Source organism: Eleginops maclovinus, chromosome 1 (assembly GCF_036324505.1).
Source record: "Eleginops maclovinus isolate JMC-PN-2008 ecotype Puerto Natales chromosome 1, JC_Emac_rtc_rv5, whole genome shotgun sequence".
Classification (NCBI taxonomy): Eukaryota; Metazoa; Chordata; class Actinopteri; order Perciformes; family Eleginopidae; genus Eleginops; species Eleginops maclovinus.
In genome coordinates this window covers 11,459,013-11,479,187 of record NC_086349.1, presented here as the reverse complement: position 1 = coordinate 11,479,187, position 20,175 = coordinate 11,459,013, and the positions used below count along the sequence as shown (strand labels likewise).

The 20,175-nt window shown below is 41.4% G+C and overlaps 1 protein-coding gene across 3 annotated transcripts in view; it reads left to right on the top strand.

Annotated features, from left to right (window-relative positions):
• prdm16 (PR domain containing 16) overlaps positions 1–20,175 on the top strand; it is a 169,028-nt gene that overhangs the window by 136,620 nt on the left and 12,233 nt on the right. Inside the window, exons 4-9 of one of the 3 annotated variants that reach the window (XM_063886978.1) lie at positions 8,808–8,948; positions 13,644–13,746; positions 17,156–17,357; positions 17,470–17,617; positions 17,815–17,968; positions 18,450–20,094. In XM_063886978.1, coding sequence (XP_063743048.1) covers positions 8,808–8,948; positions 13,644–13,746; positions 17,156–17,357; positions 17,470–17,617; positions 17,815–17,968; positions 18,450–20,094 — 2,393 coding nt within the window. Of the gene's footprint in view, positions 1–8,807; positions 8,949–13,643; positions 13,747–17,155; positions 17,358–17,469; positions 17,636–17,814; positions 17,969–18,416; positions 20,095–20,175 lie in introns of all 3 variants that reach the window. The other 2 variants (XM_063886969.1, XM_063886986.1) reach the window with 2 other exon arrangements.

Below are 20,175 nucleotides of genomic sequence, written 5' to 3'. Positions count from 1 at the left end.
ATTTGATACTGTGCAGAAACTGACATGCAGAGAGATATATTTATTTTTTTGTTCCTGATGGAAACCCATGCTGTCTGGTTTAAATCACTAGAAATATGACTAAAATGAATAGTTCTTGTCTTTATGTATTTTCTTCTCTGTCCCTGCAGCATTCTATATTGTATCACAAAAGCAAAATGTTGTTGAAGGAAGTATTCCTTTATTCGGGTGTTAATAAATAATTGATGGCGTTACATGCTCTACAAATTTGTACCGAGCACCACTTCCCTATTTGTGTTTGCACAGTTCCAGGAATTGTCCCATTTTGTGTTTCACTTCCGATGTCAGTCGATAGAGTGGAGGTCAAGTTGTGTCAGTGTTGAATGCTTACTTCCTCACCTCATTATTAGTAGCCATTATTCTTGGCATGGATGCATAACACTTGATTGATTTAGATGCTTTGCTTGGCCTCAGGAAGGTTTTTTTTATATCCCTTAATTATATCAACTATTTGAGAAAAAAGCTACGATTGCCAATATGCAATACATGCATTCCTCAATAGATTTTAGTTTTGGGATTTTGAAATGTATAGATGCTCGGTTTGAAACAGTTATTAATGCAATGACATATAAAAGAAACACACACACTAACGTACAATTATTTTCCTCTAGAAAACACTTCAAACATTGTGTAAAATGTTTAAATACCCAACTTTGGCTTCCCCAACGTGGAGACGCTTAGATTAAAAAGTATACATTTGTCTCTTTCTTACAATCAAATATATATGAAATCCATATAGTTGTAATCAGAAAAATCTAATCCTTCACTAAGTAGCTTATAAATACACATCTGTGTTTGTAGGTTTGTGTGTGTCGATGTCACACGACTCTTGTTGAGACAAGCCCAGCAGCACGATCAAACATGAGTCTCTGTAGCCAATAAACAACCACTTTCCTCACAGTGCGTTCCCTCCAGCCAATAAACACATACTTTACTGAGTCTGCCTCTCAGTTATTATTCAAGTTAACTCACTGTGTTCTCCTTTTGAGCCTTTTAACTATTATTAAAAAAAATTGATTAATGTTCTTCATTCATCATTTGATTTCTTTGACAGAGGCCAGTATGAGAAAATGTCTCCTCAGTCTGGCTCTCACTGAGTTCACTGAGTGTGCTCCTGTTTGTCACACACATAATACCTTGTTAGCCTTCAAACAGCACAGACAGACTGTGACCCTGATGTACTGTTCGTATATTCCCCCGTTTACACTGCACCTGCTTTACTATAATGAGCCAATATATCTGCTCACTAATTGCCCTAAATACATATCATAAAGGCCGGCCTGTAAAAGGCTGTCCAACAGTAAAACAGACATAGCATGATGGTAACCTTTATGCACACACATGTACACTGAACACATTACACATACATAAAAAACACACATGTACACAGGCGAAATGTGTGCACACGCGTACACACAACACATATAAGATAGCATACACAAGCATGTACATTAACACACATAGACACTCTTATACACACTCATCCAGCCTTTTAACAAGGGGCTGTAAATAACACAAAGCCATTTCATTAACGAGGTCCAGCCTGAAAATCCACTGCTCTTTTCTTTTAAAGTGTGCACACTTCCTGTTTAAAGTTACACTAGCCTGGCAACCCAGCACATGGCAACCTGCTCATTCAGATGAGCTGCAGGGGTGCGGAGGTGGACACAATGGCGTGATGCAAAAAATAACCCTTTGTAAAATATGCATGTTAACATTAATACATATCCACAGACAACATACATGAAATGCTCCTCATCTGTCTTAAATCAGGCATTACATTTCAAGGTTTCAAGGTTTACATTTGAATTATAATCATTGGTAGATTTTAAAAAAAAATGATGAATGGCAACTTGTTGTGTTGCAGAGTGGAAAACATATACTGAAAAGTCAAAACTGAAGGGTAACTTCAGAATAATGAATTTAAATTTGTTTAATGTCTACCAAATTCAGTAATGCTCATAAATCATCACATCTAGCCTGGTTGTTCCACCTGCAAAGGAACTGTTGTTCAAGTCTTACATAAAATGAAAGGTCAGGTGGGTCAAACTCAAACAAAATTAGATTTGACTTTACATGTATTTTCCGTCTGTGGGAGAAAGACACTGGGACTTTTCACATGCTGTTTTCAGTGTGGCACATGCACACTCACCACAAATGATAGCTGTGTGACGGTGACTGTAGAGACGCTGATTTAAGAGAAGCAAGTCGGGTCATTAGTGAGCCGGGCCACATTCTGACACTCACAATATGTGAAGACATACACACACACACACACACACACACACACACACACACACACACACACACACACACACACACACACACACACACACACTACAACCCAGATGGCTTTTACAAGGCCCCAGGCTCTCCCCGGCCTGCCTGCCTGGTTTTTAATTATGTCGATGGCTGCCCAGCCCAGATAAAATGGGTCACATTTAACACGCCTTCCCTCACCTTCACACACACCACTCACACACTCATGAAAACACACTCTAACATCTTGCATACATAGTAGTGATACAACAGACACTCACACATGGCAAAGGCATGCACTTTTTTTACAGTGGTATTCACTTGAGCCTTTGACAGACAAACAGTAAATATGTCATTTTCAACACACGTGTGTGTGTGTGTGTGTGTGTGTGTGTGTGTGTGTGTGTGTGTGTGTGTGTGTGTGTGTGTGTGGATTTACTGCCTGTTTCCTCCTTAGCTGTCATTAGACTGCCAGACATGGCTACACAGGTGTACTATTACAAGAATCAGTAATTGGCCTCACCCGCACACACAAGACACATACACACACACACTTAATTTTTAAAGGTCCAATCTATACTCCCAGTATGGCTCCTCCTGATGAAACATGTTGGCTCTGCTACTGATTCTCTGTATTTAGACTCAAAATAAAAAATATTTGATTTATTTTCAAGGATGTGTGTGACAACAAAATCTGACAATCCACTGGCTGTATTTACACTATAGAATGTATGTCTTAACAAAAGCCATATTATGAGACTGTTGAAGTACACACTCTTAAGTGTTCCCACATTTAAGCAGTTTGAAGAGAGAATTTGAATAATATTTGAATATAATTTGAATTTAGCTGGACAAACATATTCTTCACATTTGACAGTTACTGTTCTTTTTGTGTTATAGTCTTCATGTAGATTGGTGTCTTTATGTTTATTAAAAGTTCTTCACTATCAGGAATGAAAAGATGCTGTGGTGGGGACACAAAGAGATGAAAAAAAGGACTCTTATGACTTGAGAATTTTGGATAAAGAAGAATTGAATGGTCCATGGTCCAGCTATTCCCCTGGATTTATGAATGTTAAAAATCATATTTCATATGCTTTCAATATGATTTTGAATAAACCCAAATAAACAGAAGACTTATGAGGAAATATATCACCTCTCTTGCATCTGTTCTGGTGTGTGGGTTCTCCCACATCCATTTTAATATTTGACATTGTAAAACAATGTATGTATAGTGTGCAAGTACTTTACATTTTGTTAGCATTGACTCTTATAAAGGTCAGAAATATTTTGTTTTTCAAAATCACTTCAAAGCTTCTGATTTCATCACATTGTATTGGCCAATGCAAAACTCAAAGTTTATGAATTCATGAGAGATTTGAAGTTATATTGTGTTTGCACATCGCTCCTTAATCTTATTTTTCATCCTCTTGGGTTTCATTACGTCATCCCCACATCATCTTCACCTAGAGTCCACTGAAGTTAATAACTATGAATAATCTCTTTCTCTCCATTTCTTTCTGTCTTTAATTCTCTGTCTTTTTCCTTCCTGCTCTAAGAGGGGGTTTACTGACAGGACCCCTTGTGTGCCTGTCCACCTCTCACCTCCACACACACACAAATGCACACACACACTAATGTGGACGGACACACACTCATTTAGTCTGTTGAGTGATGTGGCAGAGTAGGGTCATCTCTGCAGGCCCCCATCCATCACACACAGGCACATGCACACACGCACACATAACATGTGCATGTGCACAAACACATCGAGGATGTGGGGATCTGTACTCTGTCAGCCCCTTTATTAGTCTGCCTGTGTGTGTATGTGCATGTTGAGGGACCTCCCAACTGGAAACAGACCCTTTTCAAGAAAGGATACACACTCTCACACACACTTCTTTATTTCTTGTTAGTCATCCTGCACCTTAATTTGCAACACCTCTAACAACCAGCTCCGCAGCCCACTTCACAGCCACTCAATCTGTCACTGTCACTGCTATGTCACCATGGCTGGCCCTCTCGTTGGGGTAAAACGGAACGTGAGTGCGTGTGTGTATGCGTTCATGTAATTCCAACTCGGACTACCTTTTTATATTGTTTTATATTTTATATTACCTTTTGTGTATGTATATGTGTACAGCTGCAGAGAGTGTAGGGAAGTTTAATTTCCACTTCTGCTCTTTTACCTGGAGAGATTTCATCCCAGACTGCCCCCTAGCTGCTTCAAGGAGAAGTGCATGTATCGAACTTTCTCTCCTTTTTTACATACATTAAAAGCATTATCTATTAAAAGGCAATCTTTCCCTTGTTTTTTGTTTCTGTTTGGAACACTTCAGAAGACAATTCACTAAACCAGGAGAGACTCAGTCTTCTCTTCACATGTTCACAGTGCTGCTTCCCTGTCTTCCGCAGACCTTTGTGTTATACATTCACATAGATGGATAGCCCTTGTTGCTTGACTTGATACCCTTTGAGGTGTAAAAGAAAAATAAATATCACTGATCACTCATGATCACTAAATTGAATCATGTAAAACAAGAGCATCCTTTATCTATTTTGAAGCCTGCAAAACATGTTTCAAAGAGTTAAAGTTACTAAATGTTTTGAATTTTGAAACTATCACACACACATGCACAAAAACATGCAAACTAAGGGTGTTGTTCACACACGTAGTAGGGCAACAAAGCTCTAAGATCACACTTCATAAAAGTATTCTGTAAGACCCATAATAACCCAGCAGTTATGTCTCAAATGCTGTCTGTTTCTATCTCTGTCTCACATCAAAATCACAATCACCAGTGTGCTCTGAGCTGCTGTTTCCGTTTTCTGGCCTCCATCAGACAGAAAATAATATGTACCTTGTCACCAACGTCTACCCGTACAAGCAACTTTCCACTACTAATTCAACCCTGCATGCCATACACATCCGTCAGATATAACTAGCGAAAGGAGAGGGCATGCCGAGTCGTCCATTAAAGGTTCCTAGCTGTCAAAGGTTCCCCTTTGTGTTTTGAGGAGCGATATAAGTGTCGTGCTCTTATCAGAGCTTCCTGTGGAGTTTGCTCTGCATCCTGTCCACTCAGAGCCGCTTCTCTTTCACTGAAGTCTCATTGTGTCTTTGCGTGTGTGTGTGCGTGTGTGTGTGTGTGTGTGTGTGTGTGTGTGTGTGTGTGTGTGTGTGTGTGTGTGTGTGTGTGTGTGTGTGTGTGTGTGTGTGTGTGTGTGTGTGTGTGTGTGTGTGTGTGTGTGTGTGCTGTCATGCAAGTGATTTTGTGATGCTTTTAAATGAAACTAAACCGTAGGTCAAACACTGCACAATGCTTTTTATTTAAAAATAAGTGATATTGAAACGTATTCATATGAATAAAGATCATAAGAGTCACTGTTTTCTACTTTACTGGCCTCAAGAAATAATGTTCCCTCATTTTGTTACTATTTCAATCTTATTTTCATGCATCCGGATATAATTTGTATCAGTTATAACTCTGAACCACCTTATTTAGAGGTCAAACCAAAAGTAAACACCTGAAATGTTTTCACCACAGAGGCAACTGTGCACTCAGAAGTACCGCAAATGAATTAGCTCAAAGTTGAATCAGGAAGTCGATCGCTAAATGGAAGGATTTTTATAATGGATAGTTTGGAACCTTAGCGTTGACATTAATTTGTCTTTATTTCCTCTTCCAAATAGGTTTGGCTTATATATGTATAAACCTTTGTGATTGTCTAATAGCTTTTTTTTTTTATTGCCTAGTCAGACTCTCAGAGTGAGGTAAATAAACACTGATGATTGTTAAAACTAAGAAAAATATCCAAATTGTATAAAACTGGAATAACTGTAGCGAAGTGTGAGGGTGTGGAGCAGGATATAATTGTATTGGTATGTAGAGGTAAGTTGGAAGCCTATCAATGATATGCCCAAATGTAAAAAATATGAGAATTAGTTATTGCCTGAAAGTAAATGGCTAGACTTTAATTGGTAAGGAATATTTTGTAAATATAAAGTATAAACAGCATTTTCTGATATTTTAAGTGTCACATTTATGTGTGTACCCTCTATCAGGATGAAGAGAGAGTTCTTAATGAGTTGACTTTGAGCTGCTTGGCTTGCATTGTTTAGTTGAAACCCTTTCACACGTGGAGTTGATGATTTCCAACATCACCCCACCCCAATGTGACGTAGAAAAGGGGGGAAAATGAACAAGAAAGGTAAATAAACAAACAATCAGCCGTGGGCTTGTTCTGGCTCTCCTTCTCTGTTGCACCTCATTTGAAGCCTTATAAATCAGGCTTCCACTCGGAGACAGGGTGTTAGCAGGGCTCCCAGACAACACACACACACACACACACACACACACACACACATGTGCACATACGAAAACGCACGACACACAGGTCTGCAGCTCATTAAGCCTGTGATCAGACCCTTAAATGCGTGTTTATTGGTGGGGGGGGGGACAAAATGTGTGTGTATGAATACTGCCATGCCTACATATTGGGCATGGTAGTATTCATATACATGTGTCTGTGCAGAATCGCACTTCCCTAACTCCCCCTCACACCTATTACTCCTAAAAAAAGAAACCATCCCACCTTGACTCCACCTGGATCCCAGCTTTTCTCCATGTGTTCATAAAACATGTACGATACCTGTCGCAGCTCCCTGGCAACACCATGACAAGTGCACTCTGACTCCGCTGCCTGCAGAAGAGATATTGGGTGGAGTAGTTTGTGTGTTGGAAGGGGGGTATGCCTGGTTAGTTTTCAGTGACTGTTTTCACACATAAAATAAAGGCCTGGACTCGATCAAGCCAAGTGTTTAAGTTGTAAACTGGAAGCAGAGGAGGCTGTAGCTGTAGACGTGTAGAATGGAGAATAAGGATACCATTTGTTTGAGTTTTTTAGATGCTCTTCCAGTTTACATTATCACTTTTTTTCTGACTTACAGAAAATACATAACAGGAACGATTTGTACAAACAATATCTTTTCCATCTCTCACGATCAGCCAAAACATTTACATAAGCAATGGCCACAGCTTTTATTTTAAGCTTGTGAAACAGGGTTTTAAAACAGGGTTTACGGTTTGGAGGCAATGACAGGCATTGTTATTCCAAAGCAAGTGCATTTAGTGAGGAGTGTAAACTCACACCTTGGCTTGAAAGTAGAAACATTTCTGTTATCTCAATGAAGCGCACATGCATTTGCATGAAACGGTTGCCATATTTGTACAAACAAGCACATGGCAGTTCTTCGACACCTCCAACCAGACCCTTTACATATTTACTCACCAAACTTGGCACCTGCACCCCCACCCACGAAAATACACCTTCTGCACGCGCTAACCCAGACAACAAGAACATGACCATTCACACTTTACGAGCTGGGGAAAAAAACACAAATATGCCTTTAGAAAAACCAGGCAGTTACTGAGGTTCACGAACTTTGCACATCTAAAAACGTCAGATGGTTGGTTGGTTCTTCTCCATCACACCTCAATTTCCTTCAGCAGACATTTGACTGTGATTAGGAGCACAGAGAATCAAGCTAGAGGTCAGCGCTGGGCACCGGCCGTGCTGATTGGAAGTTGTAATTAGAGGACTTGCTCTGTCTCGGGCCACTTCTCTCCAGAGAATTCACACAGGATCAGTATCACATGCGGGGCCGAGGAGAAATTGGAGCTTCACCCACAGCTTGGTTGAGAGGGTGGGCTTAGGGGTTTCAGTCGCGCCACCCCCAGATTCACAGAAACTCCAATTCCACCACACGCACACAATTGCATTCAAAGGAGCCAACAGAAGAAACATGTCTTGACTTTAAATCGTTACGCTGTCAATTTTTCATTCATTTCATAAATGCAGGGTTTGATTTTTGTTCTTTTGGCAAATGTTATGACTTTTTTAAATTGTATTTCTTATCATTCAAAATATATCATAGTGTAAAATTTGGGGAAGAATTTGATCCTATTTTCATATGCATACATCCAGCATTGTTAGTTCTTCAATGGTTTTTCCCCTCACTGTTTCTCCACAATAAGCCGCTATTCTCTCCTTGTTCTCCTCCTCTTCCTCCTTTACCTCTACCTCCATCCTCCTTCATTCTCTGTGAAAGCGGGTAACATGAAACCCGCTCTTGGAGTCTCAGGGGGGCGTAGGGGTTACAAAGGGTGATCAATATGTGCCAGAGAAAGTCTTTAGACGAGTGAAAGAAGCCATAGTTTGTCTACTCCCTCCTGCTTTCTCTTCCTTTCCCTCTTTCCTCTTCTTGTTGTTGGGATTGACAGGGTTAGGTATCCCTAACACCCACTGACATGTTGCTTCTGTTTGTCTTAAAGTTGACTGACATGAAACTCCTGGTGCTGCATCTTTTTTTGTACCCTGTTCTGTTCTTTAAAAAAGGTTGCATTTTTTCCACTACCTCTTTAAAAAATATTTCCTGGGATTTAGTAATTGAAAAAAAAAGAGAAATGTGTCTCTGTAATAATATCTAACCTGTTGCTCTCCAACAGGTGGTCGATGACATGGGCAACGTCAAGTTTGCACTGGACCCAGGCCCGGATGCCACCAGCAACAGCTGGCTTAAATACGTCCGCTCTGCCCCGTCATTTGAGGAGCAGAACCTCGCCGCCTGTCACCTCACTGGAGACCAGGTGAGTGACATGACAGGGATGTCCTGCTTTGATTTGTCCAGCAGTGTGTTGACAGCGTGAGGCAAGGGGGGTAGCTGTTATTGTTTCACATGAGCTAAGAGTGGACACTGGGTAGATCTGTGTGAATCGCTGCGTGCATGCTAAAGTGTGTGTGTGTGTGTTAACAATTGTAGTAGCGAAATGTGTGCTGGTAATGACCAAGGAATGGCTCTATTGTGTGTCTGTGGCTGGGCCAGTTGCCAGTGCTGTTAGGAAATGACCCTTGTAAGGAGGTTGAAAAATGGCCTGACACTCCTGAGTCCCATAATAACCATTATCCAAGGCACAGTCTTCTTCTGTGGTGGCAGCAGTTTCTCTCAGTTTTTGCTTCATATATCCCATCCTCGCTCTCTCTCTCTCTCCCTCTGCGGAAACCTGGGTTAGGCATCCGATACTTTTGGAAAGATGCCCAGCCAGTGCCCATAAAACCCCAACTGCTTAACTAGGCCCTAACCCCAACCCTAATGCAATGTGTGTGCCATAACCTACGGCTGCATTATATTAGCGTATTTCTCTGTTTCCCTTTTTCCTGCAGAGGCTGTTTTTTCAGTTTTGCTTTGCTGACTCTTGTCCCAGTTTCTTTAAATGAAATACCAGTGGTGTTGCTACATGTCATTACCTGACACTCATGAACTGGTATATACATAAAAAATTGCATCCAAGAGCAATATGAAAACCCCACACAAAGACAAAACAAATAAACCATGGAAACATGATGGAGGTATGACAGTATCCAAATGCATCCATATGACTTGCCTGTGTGTTTCCACATTCCTGTCACTCCACTCTTATTTGTTTCCTAATCCCTGCCTACATGGCTCTTTCCCCCTCCTGTCTCGGTCTCTAGCCGCCTGTTCCTCGCTGTCTTTGTCTCCTTTCTGTGTCCTAACGTCTTGATCTGCCACCTGTCACTCTGTCACACTGAGGGGACAAGCTAGTGTGTCCATTTAAGCTTCAGCCTGACCGATAGAGAGAAAGGGGGCTTGGGCCAAGTGAGAGAGGGAACACACAAGGGCCTCCAAGATTGACAAGCACCAATTGGCTGGCAACACCAACCCGCCTAATCCTTTTAAGATTTTCACATCAGTGCCCCCTGCCACTGCCACACAATGTCAAAGAAGAAATCAGGGCACCGGCGAAAATTGTGGAGAATTATCAGACCCAGAGAGGCCACGTGCATGATTGTTTTTTGATGTGTTTTGCAGTTATTTGTACTTAGCGAAGGGCTTTGCTTTTGTTTGCCTGACCAGTTGCTTGGTGTAGTGGCTCACAGGTATGACCCTATCATTTATTTACTAACACACACAAACACACACACACAGCCACTCAGTGCTAAAATGTATAATTTAACAGACTATTCAGTGATTTTTCTTTTCTTCTTTTGTATCAGCATACACAATGCATGAGTTTATGGAAATTTGTGCACACAGGGCAAATTCAAATGCGGTAGTAACCTTTTAAAAAGCAAGTGGATATTTTATTTGTTTATTTGTTTGTCATTAATGATGTAAGATGAACATATGTGTGCAAAATCATTCATAATTAATATATTTATGGTCATGCAATAATTTGCCATTATTTCATATACCGTAGTTGAGTCCGTATAAATCAGATGCAATAAATGTGCCCAGAATATATTGAAATATAATATAATATATGATATAATGTTGGGTCTTGTAGCTTTTCTAAAAAGAAAAATGCAAGTCTGTCTAAAAAAAAAGTACTAGTACTTTGTGCAGGCCTCTGCAAACAGCCACATTATTGTTTGTTCTTAGTCAGTCCTCAACCAAAAGCAAAATGTGTCACCCTTAACTGGCATGTAAGCAAGTGGGTCCAAGACCAAGTTGACCAAGTTGAGTTGGTGTTTGGGTTTTGATGAGAAGATGAACCTTGTCCACCTTCTTGTCAACCCTTTATCTTTTGTGTTTTTGGAGTGGAGGCCTCTCAATGCCGTTTGATCTGCCCTTCTACCCCCAGATGGATCCATCAATAAATAGACACTGTGTGTGTGTGTGTGTGTGTGTGTGTGTGTGTGTGTGTGTGTGTGTGTGTGTGTGTGTGTGTGTGTGTGTGTGTGTGTGTGTGTGTGTGTGTGTGTGTGTGTGTGTGTGTGTGTGTGTTTGTGAGGCCCCAGTGAGGGATTATTGTGGGCCCTATGGCTGGCATTGATCGATGAGGCATCTGTCCCCTGAACAACGGATAGAGATGGGAAGAGGTCAGGAAAGGTCTGATTTTCTAGGCCCTACTGTAGAATAAACACACAACAAAGATACATGAAGACACAAAATGCTGCAGAAAAATACAAATATTAATTGTGAATGTATGATACATTTCTTTATATCAAATATTTGATGACTACGTTCTAATCTGTAACCCAGAGACATATTTGTTATTAATATCACATTTTTAAAGTATTTAAAATAAATTGATAGCAAAAGACATAAAATAAAAAAATATATAGAAATTATAACACAGTGCTACATATTCTACCGTTATAATTAATTCCCAATCAGTCGTTCGTGTCTCCCGTATTGAATGTTTTTTTTAAATATATATTTCCCGAAATCAAAATATTAATTAAAATGATTGGAAAAAAACCTGAATAAGTATAAATAATGAATAGCATTTTTAATTAAGTGCCTCGTGATTAGTGCATCAAAAATCATTTTATTTCTTACAGGTTATGTAAACATAGTGAAATAAATTATCCTTAAACATCCCAGTTAACATTACTGTTCTGACCCAAATGAATTCCTCAAGGGTTTAATAAATTGCTCCCATCGTTTTGCTGGTGCAGTTATACAAAGTAAACGAATGATTGTTTTTGCATTTTGATTCAACAAAAATAACATCAATAAACAAAAGGTCTATTGGTATTTGTTCTGTGCTGATCTAGTTGATCGTGTACTTCACCCGTGTGTTTGAAAGTGACCGATAGTAAGAGCAGGTCTGTCAGGCAGCTTTATCCATTATTTACATCAATAATAGATTTATCAAGAGTCGGAAGCGGCGGCAGGGATCGGGGATGCGGGGAGGGGTCTGCGCCGCAGATCCCTCAATCCTTTTGGCTGGAGATAAGACGAGGAGGAGTGGCCGACGGGTAACCGAGAGAGCACCGAGGGGCAACAGGGAATCACTAATGAGAGAGAGAGAGTCAGGAAGAGAGAGAGAGAGAGAGAGAAAGAAAGAGAGAGACTCATCATCCTCATCAAAGACGCGCTCACTGACTAGATTAGAGAGTAGACGAGCAGAGGAGCGTCGGGCTTTATCCAGCTAAAGGAAGCGAGCACCGACTGTCCGTAGCGCGCCTGGCCGCTCAGAGACCTTCTCTCCCCGGCCCTGTGAGCTCCAGCGCCCCGCTCGCTCTCCAGTAGAACTACTATGGGTTGTGTCGCCAACTCCACCGGGACTGAAGTGCTCCTGCAGCTGGAAGCTCTCCGCAGCGCCGCGCAACTTTCTCAACTATTCCGGCTCACGGAGAAAAGAAAGGTCAGGTCGAAAAAACGTAGAGAAGATGCCGCTTTGCTTAATAATAATATTGTTAATGATAAACCCTTATATTTTCATTGATTTTAGGCCTTTGCTCCTTGTGTCCTCTCAAGAGCACTAGGTCTTGGAAGTTGGTTTCGCCGGCCTCTGTGTGTGACTGTGTGTGTGTTTTGAATGAGTGAGTGTGTGCTCTGCCTACCTTTTGGGGAGACATTGTTCAGTTGGTGCAGAGCGCCCCCCTGTGTTGGAGAGGTCACAGTTTCTGCATGCAGATTGAAGTGGTTTGCGCTGTTTTATTGGGACGCATGAAGCTTTGGTATTTTTTTATTGTAAAAGTATACACTTTAGATTATTATGCAGTTTAATGAATATTCCGTAGACTCTATGTTAAATATTAGGTTGGTTAACGGATTTTAAATGTTGGGAAGAGACGTGATAAGGCCTTGGCTAATGGCCTCTAATATTGCCATTGATTCCTCAGTTTTTCCTTACTTACTATTTACTTCTAGCGAAAAAACTCATTATCCAGCAGTGATTTATCTCTGATCACACAATGCAAATGACCTCAATCAAATGAATAGTTGTGTGCAGTTAAAGACCCAACATTTCCCGCTTTACTGCAGCTGTAAATGAGAAACGCATCAGAGCTGAGCTGTTTGATGTTTATTTTCGTTTCGCTCACCACTTTTCTTTCAGACTGTTTAGACTCATTACAGCAGTATTTGTATCGTCTGGATTTCATCTGCATTTTTAAAAAAGTTTGAGTAATTATTTGAAAGAGCGCAGACCTGTGTTCTGTTTTATTTTCCAGGTGATTCATAACGGGGGGGCGGGCATATTCGTTTTGTATTCGTTGTGTTTATTTATAAACTTTGACTAAATGTAGAATAATACAAATACATGTCGTGTGTCATGCAATAAACACAGATAGCCCGCGCTTTTTAACTAGGCCAAGAAATATATTTTTGGATGCAATAAATATGTTTCTATAACTCTACCGTATATTATGGATAATGTGCCGTATTTAAGACGTGTGGTGTTGTATTGTTACCACCAAATCAATATGCTAATATTATACGTTTCGGCTTTAGGACCTTTCATTTAACTATCGATATTAATTCCATCTTGATATTTATGTATTCCCTCTTTCTTTTTCTCTCTCTTCAGATGTATTATAAAGCTGTCCGGGACATTGAAGCAGGGGAGGAGCTCTTAGTGTATATGAAGGACGGTATTTTCCCCGAGGGATCCATGGCACCCAACCTACAAGGTAAGATTAATGCACGTCATTAGCGCACATTTTAAACAAACTCCAACCTGCATCCTGTGCTGCTTTCGCGGTCAACACACTGCATAACCTCGCTAATGTGACGAGGGAAAATCGCCCCCTTTAAGAGTTTTTTCCTCAAGAAATGTGAATTACTCGAATCATAAAGTTCTAGGATGGAATTAAATCCCACATTAAAGCATCTGGTTGAAGGCGTTTTTGGACCTGTCATTTAAAATAGGCCTGATAATAATAAAGGCTACTCGTCTGGTCTGAATTGTGCGCTTACAATGCGGCAACGTAATGCCATCCATTCCATCCATTAAGTGTCCAACTAACAGAAAGTCAGGATCAAACCGAAAATATTACAGAGTCATATCCTCATGAACACTGTATAAATGGGAACCAGCATCCGAGAGTTTAGAATTTGACAAATTATAATTACAATAATATTTACTATTCACAAGTCAACGCTGCTGTCTCCCCCTACAAATTAAGCCTGAAGGTTTTGGTCAAGTTTAACTAAGTATTTCAGCTTTTTTTTTTAAATGAAATTGTATAGTGTTTTAATGTCCTCTCAGACTGTCTTCTGAGCTTAATAATAAAAAAAATGTACCTAACCCATTCAAGTTATCCAACTACAAAGCTACAATCAAAAATGCTAATAGAAGCATCACATGTGGTCCATACTTGACAAACCATTAATAGGATACAAGTTGATTAAACCTGATGTAGCAGCCCAACATTTTACATTTGTTTCCTAATCCAGTCTTACACTTGTTTTTAGTAAGACATGTGTTAAAGATGATGGAAATTACAATTGATGTGGAGAAATATGACTTTTGTGTTCTCCATATATCTTCCATATAAATGTATATGTATATTTTAGTTTGATCTTTGCTCTAAGTTACAACACTAAAATCTGTAAGGTCCTGTGTGTTAATTGCTCTGCTACACCTTGCTGTACAGTGCTGTATTCATACTGGCTCACATTTCAAAGTGCGTCATGTTTTTAGGTGCTCTCACTGCCTGTCTTCCCTCTGAGTGGGTAACCCGATTCACTGTACTCACTACCTTTCAACCGTGCCTCTATATGTCAGAATGAATAAACCCAATATTTTATCTCATAATCTAACTTGGACAGCTGTTCACTGTCGATCTGGGCTTTTCTTTCAAAGTTCACTTAAGCGGAAAAGGGGCCGTAGTTCCGCTGTATTTCTTTAAACATCTTGGACTTATTGTGGCGAAAGGCTGTTGTCAGGTAACATTGTTTTGTTGTGTATCCAGTCTTTTTGGAACCACGGATGAAAACAAAAATCAGATTACTCTTACTTGTCATTGACTATAAAATGGTGAAGGAGGAGAACAAGATCTTTCGTGAGATGTTCTGCATTTCACCAGCTTTTTCCCCTTTGCATGATGCACCGTTTGTGCATAGATCTCCATGCCAGAGGAAACGGGAGCTCAAAGCAAGCTTGATTATTGAAAAGAAGCAGATTGCCATGTTATAGGAGTGAGTAAAAGATGGAGCAGACTCGTAAATGAGTATACAGAGGGGGGAGGCAAGCAGATAGAAAAGTGAGACACTCCACCTGCCAGAATGTGTGTGTCATAGTATTCACTGTTGTGTTGGTCTGAAGGGGGATGAGAGCAGACACCAACAGTGTTACACTTCCTCTACTGTTTGAAGATGTTTGTTTGTGTGTGAGAGAGACAAAAAGGCAGAAAGAGTGTTGGACAAAGAGAGACAGTTAAAGCACCTATACTGTAGGGATGAGTGTCTGTTTGGTATCCGTGTATTTGATTGTGTGTTCAAGAGAGAAAAGGTAGCAGGGCTGAGTGGGAGCTTGGCAGTGCAGAGCCGGTCTCTGTGTCTGGCTTATCGGAGAAGGAATTTGAAGTAGAGGACTTGAGGAGTCCCCTGAGACCTCACCCATGCTCCCAGATTAGCTGCTAAACTGCACATAATTGTGCTTCCTTTCGTCTCCCAGAGAGCTATTAGTCTCCCCGTTATAAACCCCCCGACCACCACCACCACCACCCCACACACCCAGACCAGACTTTTGGAAAAAACACAGGCACACTGGTGCACATATCCATGCACCTTTATTAACGCGAATCATCAACAAAACACTCATGCATGCATTTTTGAGTGTCCACACAAAGTTTTTTTTTTATTTATCAACTCCAACATTCCAGTTGCAAGTGGGATTTGCAAGTACTTTCATCATACACACACTCTTTTTCAAATTCAACAAACGTCTTAAAAGGCGACAGACAAAAGAATGAGCGCTTAGAGCTTCAGAGCAAATGCAACCCCTCTCAGTGTTAATCGCTCAATCTCCATGAAATATGCTCACACTGGTGTCAAAGTAAGCAAGTTAGTTTAGCATTTGAGCTCAGTGTAATGGCCCATTGACCAGAAGGTTATTTATCCTTCTCCCCAAGGTTAGACACATTGATGTTGCTACACTAATGCCCTTTTAATGTGTCCAAGAAGTTCCAGCTGGATAAACGGTTACATGCAGTAGAAAATAGGTGAGCCATGCACTGTAAGTCATTTTGGATAAACTCATTTAGTGCACCTTGAAATGACTGATGGGTGTGCATGGACTGTTGAGACTTCAGGGGGGGAGGCTGACTCAGGCGGTGGCTGCTCGGGTCATGGCAAAGGGGGTATACTGTAGCAGGTTGGCGCTGAAATCACCATGGGGTTGGCGCCACTACTCCCCTGCTTACCTCTGTTCCTGGTGGCTCATTCTTTTTGGAGAAAGTTCACATAAACACACACACACACTCACACACACATTATTGCCTGTGCACAAAGACACTCCACTGGGCTTTCCCCGATCTGTTGAACTTGGCATCTGACTCAGGAACTTGCTATTGAAAAGGCTGGCCGAGTTTTATGTATTTGACCTTGTTGGTGAGAAGTATTGTAAAGGTTATCATCATGGAAGGGGAAGACCAGCCCCTATTGTTTCCCCTGTGGGCCATTACACCTACAGTCTCAAGCAAACACTTGCTTTAACAAGCAATTAACAGTGTTAATGAAGGCTACATTTCACTGCTAATTGATTTCCATTTTATGTGAATGTCAATTGCTGGATTGTTGCTCTTACCAAATGGGAGTCTATTTAGCTGTAACTAACATACAGTTAGGTAATAGATGTTCCTTCTTGTTTACTAGTACAAAAGGTTTGGTTGAGGATGATATATTACGAAAACATTTTTCACAGAATGGTGAAACTGGATTTTTTTTTTTTTTTAAATGTTATATGTTGTAATGTATCCTTAAGCATTTAAGTAGGATTTCAATTGATGTTATACAGTATATTTATCCAAGCAGGAATTGTTTCATAAATTGTGTTTTGGGTAAACAACCTTTTTTTGTTTCTGTGTATACGTGCAGACGAGCAGATGTACCGGTGTGAAGACTGTGATGAGCTGTTCTCCTCAACACTTGAGCTGCGGCGGCACCAGAAGTATTCATGCTCCAGTACCGGCTCCATCTTTGACACACTGAGAGAGGACTTCAAACAGGAGCGCGAGGACAGCGACGAGCCTGTTCACGAGTGTAAAGACTGTGAGAAGATCTTCCCAAATGAGTACAGGTACACAGACATGTGATTACTATTAATTTGTTATCCATTTGTCCTATGGGTTTTCATAGCAACTTGTCTGATTCATTGAATCCACTGATGGTTTTGTGCTCTCCTTATCTAGTCTGGGCCAACACATGATAGTTCACACAGAAGAGAGGGAGTACAAATGTGACCAATGCCCCAAAGCCTTCAACTGGAAGTCCAACCTCATCCGTCACCAGATGTCACATGACAGTGGCAAGCGTTTTGAGTGTGAAAACTGTGATAAGGTACAGCATACCCGGCACGTAAGTTGTGCACTGGACACGCAGCCTTAATCTGCCTCAGAAATTCTGCTGGACTTGTATTTTAGGCTGCATACACAATGGTACTGGACACTGATTTATTCATTCTGAAAAAGCAGCATTTTTAAATATTCTTTGTTATGCCGTACAGTTTGTGTTCATATGCTTATTTTAAATTTCAGGTGTTCACAGATCCTAGCAACCTTCAGCGTCACATTCGCTCCCAGCACGTGGGGGCACGCGCTCACACATGTCCTGAGTGTGGCAAGACGTTTGCCACTTCGTCAGGCCTTAAGCAGCATAAGCACATCCACAGCAGTGTCAAACCCTTTATCTGTAAGTCAGAACTTTAAAAGTTAAAGCCTTATTTGATACAGTGTATTTATTTTAGACGTATTTTCATTTTACCTCATGTACTTCTCCATCGCCCTCCTGTATCTTACTTGTCCATGTACTTTTGTTTTACATAGACTGAAACAAGTTTACAGGTCCAGGGATCATTGTGTGTATTGTGATGAATTTAATTGTATAATGTCAATAATAGATTTGACCTATTCACATCTTCTAATCTTTTTTTCCCCAGGAAACCTGATGATATATTGTTTAGATTAGTTTTGACTGTTACTTTTAATAGTAATAGTGGATAGTAATGCCTCATTTTTTGGTTATTAAATGAATAACGTTTGTATTTTCTGTATTTCATCAGTTACTTGCCATTCAGTAATTGTGTTGTTGTTGATTCGGTATACAAAGTTAGAGACAGTGTTAAAATGGGTTTAACCAGGCCCTGATGGGCTGCCTCTTTTTGTTCCCCCAGGCGAGGTGTGTCACAAATCCTACACCCAGTTCTCCAATCTCTGCCGCCACAAGCGCATGCATGCTGACTGCCGCACACAGATTAAGTGCAAGGACTGTGGACAGTTGTTCAGCACTACCTCCTCCCTCAACAAGCATCGCCGCTTCTGTGAGGGCAAGAACCATTATGGCTCTCCAGCAGGGATGTTCAACCCTGGCATCCCCATGAGCTCCAGTCCCATCATGGCTAAGGTCAAGTCCCATCATCCCCACCTTTCAGGTCTAAACCAGTCAGGTTTAGGCTTCACTGACTACTTTCCCTCCCGACCTCACCCTCACGCTGGCATGACCTTCTCCCCTGGACCCCATGGATTCCCATCCCTCCCTCATGGTTTCCCAGGTATCTTCTCCCAATCACTCTATCCGCGACCACCTTTATTGCCGGCTAGCTCATTGCTAAAAAGCCCAATGGGCGGTGGCAGTCAGGAGGTGAAACTTCCTCGGAGTCCCTTGGATGCCCCTCCACTGTCCCTTGTTAGCTCCACAAACAGCAATGGAGGAAACAGTTTGAGTCAGCTGGAAGACAAAGAAAAAGAGAACAAACTGGATTTGTCTTCTGGAGAAGCTAAGACTAAATCTAAGCTCACAGACATGTCTGACGGTAGTGACCTCGAAGACGTTAATACCACCAGTGGGACAGATTTGGACACCACCACTGGTACGGCTTCAGGTGATGGTTCTGACCTAGAGAGTGAGGGAGAGAGTGAACATGAGCGAAGTCGTAAAAGGAGGAAGCAGTCTGAAGCCATATCAAGTAAGGAAGGCCACCAGTTAGAAGACACGAACAGTGCGTTGATATCAGCCATGTCTAGTTCTGGTAACTTCGCTATTGATCGTCCCTTTCTTTCATCTGCATCATCCCATCACTCCTTCTTCCCTCCGCCTGATGAGCAAGCCCTCCCGCCCACCCACACAAATGCCAATGCAGCCACAACAGATTCCATCAAAGCCATCGCCTCTATTGCTGAGAAATATTTTGGTCCAGGTTTGATTGGTCTCCATCAGGAGAAGAAAATGGGTCCATTGCCTTACCATTCCATGTTTCCCTTCCAGTTTCTACCCAACTTTCACAACTCCCTCTATCCCTTCAGCGCTGATCGAGGTGCCCTCAATCCTAGCATGTTTTTTAAGGCAGAGCCCAAGTCACCGCGCGAGCAGCTGCACAAGATGGCTTCTGGTGCCCCAGGAGTTCCTGCCTCATCAGGAGAGTCACCATTTGATCTCACCACAAAGCCCAAGGAGACCAAGTTAGCTCCTCCCACCCCAACCCACCCCTCAAACCCCAACAGTAGTACTGGGAGCAGTAGTGGACCTTTAGCAAAATCTAGCGGTGAAGAACAGCCATTGGACCTCAGCATTGGCGGCCGGAGCCGAGGTGGTCATAATGGCGTGGCAGTTGAGCCACACAATAGAAAGAACCACCTATACGGAGTTGGAAAGGGGGTCTCCATCAAGGACGAAAACCCAGCTGCATTTCCACACCCCCATTCCCAGTCGTTGCACCAATCCTCCATCGCCCAGCACCAGCAGCACCTGCCCCAGCCACACCAGCCACCACCCCTGCACTACGCCAAGCCCTCCGCATTCTTCATGGACCCCATATACAGGTATTTCAGCCCCGATTAAAACAGAAACTTCTATTTTCACATGAACATGTTTAAATGTTCACACATTTAAAAGGTTGGTGT